Consider the following 4885-nt stretch of genomic DNA (forward strand, 5'->3'; position numbering starts at 1 on the left):
TGTGTGTGTGTGTGTCCAAAAACTGGGAGTTCAGTATACTTGTGGGGTCAAAATGGTGTGTGTGTGTGTGACAGGTAATTTCTGCTCTGTTGTGCAAACAAATTGATTGATCTCACAATATAGACAATTATTAATTTGTGCACTAAAGTGAGATTAAATGCAACATAGTGTCTTGTATATTCAAAGTACTGGTATCATTCATCTCTCATATGAACTATTGTTTGTCCTGTAGAAATGTGCTGTGACATTGTTTTATCGATTCATTTAATGATAACCCCGTGTGAAGGTTATATTAACCTTATAAGTGTTTGTGATTGTGTTCTGATAGTAAACAGGCAGCCATGCTGAGGAAAGAGGAGGCTGAATGTCGGAGGAAAATTGAAGAAGGCCAGGCAAGCCGCAAGACAGCTGCCAAGTACTTGAAAGAGACCATTAAAAGGTAATCAGCTTTTAAGACAAAATATAGGGCTTAGACTAGAACAAAAATATGGTGTATCTCAGAGGACTCATTGGAGAGTTGACACATCCTTTTGAACATTCGCTCATACTTGCAAAATATAATACAACCAAGCCTGACGGGATACTTTTATAGAGCTCAAATTCATACAGAAAAACTGAAAGTGAATAGTAGTAGAGAAAAAGTAATGTGAAAAAGTGATGTGCATGAAATGTAGGTTTTGTTCTGGTCTATATACAGTGGTGTGAAAAAGTGTTAGCCCCCTTCCTCATTTCCTGTTCCTTTGCAGGTTTGTCACACTTAAGTGGTTTCGGAAACATCAAACCAATTTAAACATAGTCAAGGACAACACAAGTAAACACAAAATGCAATTTGTAAATGAAGGTGTTTATTTAAAGTGAAAAAAAAAAACCCATCATGGCCCTTGTGTAAAAAGTGATTGCCCCCCTTGTTAAAACATACTATAACTGTGGTTGTCCACACCTGAGTTTCAATTTCTCTAGCCACACCCAGGCCTGATTATTGCCACATCCGTTCACAATCAAGGCATCACTTAAATAGGAGCTGCTTGACACAGTAAGGTCCACCAGAAGATCCTTAAAAGCTACACATCATGCCGAGACCCAAAGAATTCAGGAACAATTGAGAAAGAAAGTTTGAGATCTATCAGTCTGGAAAGGGTTATAAAGCCATTTCCAAAGCTTTGGGAATCCACGAACCCAGTGAGAGCCATTATCCAAAATGGCAAAGACATGGACATGGTGAACCTTCCCAGGAGTGGCCGGCCGCCCAAAATTACCCCAAACGCAGCGACGACTCATCCAAGAGGTCACAAAAGACCCCACAACAACGTCCAAAGAACTGCAGGCCTCACTTGCCTCAGTTAGGTCAGCGTTCATGCCTCCACCATCAGAAAAGACTGGCAAAAATGGCCTGCATGGCAGAGTTCCAAGGAGAAAACCACTGCTGAGCAAAAAGAACATCAAAGCTCGCTCAATTTCTCCACAACAACTCTTGATGATCCCCAAGACTTTTGGGACAACATTCTGTGGACCGATAGACAAAGTGACTCTTTGGAAGGTGTGTGTCCAAGTATATCTGGCGTAGAAGGAACACTGCATTACAAAAGAACTTATACCAACAGTAAAATAGGGTGGTAGTAGTGTGATGGTCGGGGCTGTTTTGCTGCTTCAGGACCTGGAAGACTTGCCGTGATAAAGGAACTATGAATCTGCTGTCTACCAAGAGATCCTGAAGGAGAATGTTCGACCATCTGTTCGTGTACTCAAGCTGAACGAACTTGGGTTCTGCAGCCAGGACAATGATCCTAAACACACCAGCAAGTCCACCACCGAATGGCTGAAGAAAAACAAAATGAAGACTTTGGAGTGGCCTAGCCAAAGTCCTGACCTGAATCCTATTGAGATGTTTTGGTTGACCTTAAAGGCCATTCATGCTCGAAAACCCTCTAATGTAACTGAATGAGGACAATTCTGCAAAGATGAGTGGGCCAAAATTCCTCCAGGACGCTGTAAAAGCCTCATTGCACGTTATCGCAAACGCTTGGTTGCAGTTGTTGCTGCTAAGGGTGGCCCAACCAGTTATTAGTTTAGGGAGCAATCACTTTTTCACACAGGGCCATGATGGTTTGGATTTTTTTTCACCTTTAATAATAAACACCTTAATTTACAAATTGCATTTTGTGTTTACTTGTGTTGTCCTTGACTATTGTTTAAATTGGTTTGATGTTCTGAAACACTTAAGTGTGACAAACATGCAAAGGAACAGGAAATGAGGAAGTGGGCAAACACTTTTTCACACCACTGTATAGTCTATGATTAGAGTGGGTTTATGTGACTTTATTTTATGTGACTTTATGTGACTTTGATCGGTCACCCCTTAACAAAAGGGTCTTGTTGCCAATTGAAGCAAGAGTTTTGGAAATCCAACACAGTCACCTTAGGTCCAGCTCAAAGCCTTAAAGAGACAGTTCGCCCCAAAATCAACAATACATGTTTTTCCCCTTACCTGTTATGCTATCTATCAATCTAGATTGGTTTGGTGTGAGTTGCCCAGTGTTGAAGATATCAACCGTGGAGATGTCTGCCTTCTCGCCAGTAAAATGGACCTAAATGGCTCTTGGCTCTTGGCTTAGTGCTCAAAGCACAAAATAAAATACATCTAGCAAAACTCAGCAGCAATGTCTCTTTCCAGAAATCATGACCTGGTTACCCAAAATAATCCAAAGCCTGGTTGTGAGCAGTCATGTAGGAACTATTTTCTTTCTAACTAACTACACCCGCCAACTGTATCACCTCACAGACAGACGTGTACTCATGGAAGAGAGGCTCGTCCTCCTCGGCTGAGCTACCTGCAGCTTACTAATACTACTAGCTCACCTGAACTAGCAGCTCACCTGAGCTAGCATTATCGGTACAGCTCAGCCTTAATGTTGACATCTCGCACTGTCTCAAGCACATCCTCTTATCCATCCCTAGAAAATAGAAAGAAACAAAGAAAGAAAATAGTTTCTACATGATTTATTATTATACATGATATTATATAGTTTCTTACTGTCAGAAATACTCATAAAAAAGAACTGATCCCTACTATAAGTATAATTTTCCCTGAGAAGTCAAAGCCTACTGCACTATAGTTTATTCCTCTGTGCCATTGAGGGTCACATATTTTTTCATTAACATGAAGATATGCACTGTAGTTTATTATGAGTCAAGCCTACATATGCTATACATACAAATGTATTTACACCAAATGTGTATTAATCAGCAGCTGAAAAAAACAATCCACAATTCACTCCTGTTTGAATAATGTATACTTTAAGACCAGAAATTACTTAACTTCTTTTTTTTTAATTAACCTACATATTTGTGCAGAATATAGATTTTTCAATAACCACACTGCTTTTAGTGGATTATCCTATTATACCATGGCAACATGCCATCAAGGGAAATATAATTATTGTCTATTTATATAACGCGGCTCTACCTTTGATTAACATAATTTTCGGCTCCAAGTACTTACAGAGGTCATTGTCTAGTAACAGCCGAAACAATCAGCCACTCAGAGGCCTCTCCTTTAAACAGTAGAAAGTTCTGTGTTATAAAACGTCAAGGTTGTGGATTTATTTCTGTGAATTATTCTCTTCTTTTTTGTTTAGTTTATCCATACATTTTGTTTCAGTAAGATTTAGATGTTTTTGTATAGTATGTGAATGTATCTGGAACCTGAGCCGAACAGTGATTTCTATCAGTATTTATCACCTAAAAGCTAAAGTGAATGGTCTTGTTATACTCAGAACCAGGGTTATAGAGAACACACTATTTCTCTAAGTTATAATGATTAACCTCAATGTTGCCTAGCTCCTGGAAGTTTCAGTCCCAAGCAGTAACATGATATTTGTTTTTCTCTCTGTCGCTGTATTTAAGCATTTAGATGCTTTGTGATTATACCCTTTTCATTCAGGATGCATCAGCGAGAGGCTGAGAAGGAGCAAGAGAACAGGAAATTACTGGAAAAGAGGATACAGGCTGTCAAGTCACTGAAATCTAACATAGCAGCCACTCAAGTGAGTAACCGCACCCACTCATACTGATACCGGTGCATTATGGGTGTTGCTTTAGCAGTGATGACAAACACAGGTTGTAGTAGCGCAATGTATTATTAACATTTTCTATTGCTATCATATCTATAGTGCATTATAAGATTATTATTATTATTATTATTATTATTATAGATTATTAAGATTAAGTGTGCAACCTTTTAAGTACACACCATATTTAGTGATGCATTATATACCCATAAAGCTTTAAAGACATGGTGATACAACTTTGCCTACTTTGATTTGAGCTGTAACTGTATAGTTAATTGCATGCAATAACTGAATGTCATTCTGATGTTTGTCTAATGATTATTATTGCAGCCAAGTGTCATATTTGTGTCATAATGCATATCCAGCAAAGGACCAGCAGTTGAAGTTATTTCTACTAGTATGAACACATTGTCAACATTTAGGAATAATCATTAACTATTAAATGTTATGAAACAACCTTTTTGTAATGTGCATTATGAGTATTATAAGTATATGTGTATATAAGTCATAAGTTATAAGTACATATGTGCTTTTTAATTCACCATTTGCCTTTTAAGCTAACCAATTAAATGGAACCCAGCAGATGCTTCTTCCTTAAGTGACCAGGGTAGCCATGACAACTTGGAACTTACAGTTACATTAACATTAATTTAAGAGCACAAATTTAGAGGATTTAGGTGAGGGGCCAAACAAAGAATGGTTCAAAAACCTTATGAGAAAACAAGGTTGAGGTGGAGTGACCCATCCTGGAGGAAGGGATTGTCGTCAATTTCCCTGGTGGACATCGCTGAGGTAGTTAAACAACTCCACAGTGGCAA

General features: G+C 38.5%; 1 protein-coding gene and 1 long non-coding RNA gene across 7 annotated transcripts in view; one reads left to right on the forward strand and one right to left on the reverse strand.

The window, feature by feature from the left end:
• The window catches only part of cfap74 (cilia and flagella associated protein 74), a 60843-nt gene that overhangs the window by 3895 nt on the left and 52063 nt on the right, over positions 1-4885 (forward strand). For all 6 annotated transcript variants that reach the window (XR_004332789.1, XM_032521342.1, XM_032521345.1 and 3 more), the window contains exons 8-9: positions 329-439; positions 3941-4043. Coding sequence is in view for 5 of the 6 variants with exons in the window: in XM_032521342.1 (XP_032377233.1) it covers positions 329-439; positions 3941-4043 (214 nt within the window). In the remaining variant the exon portion in view is untranslated. The remainder of the gene's footprint in view (positions 1-328; positions 440-3940; positions 4044-4885) is intronic.
• The window catches only part of LOC116692809 (uncharacterized), a 20974-nt gene continuing 16164 nt past the window's right edge, over positions 76-4885 (reverse strand). The window contains exon 3 of the long non-coding RNA XR_004332790.1: positions 76-86. This is a non-coding gene — a long non-coding RNA (uncharacterized LOC116692809). The remainder of the gene's footprint in view (positions 87-4885) is intronic.

Source organism: Etheostoma spectabile, chromosome 7 (genome assembly GCF_008692095.1).
Source record: "Etheostoma spectabile isolate EspeVRDwgs_2016 chromosome 7, UIUC_Espe_1.0, whole genome shotgun sequence".
In the NCBI taxonomy this organism is placed as follows: domain Eukaryota; kingdom Metazoa; phylum Chordata; class Actinopteri; order Perciformes; family Percidae; genus Etheostoma; species Etheostoma spectabile.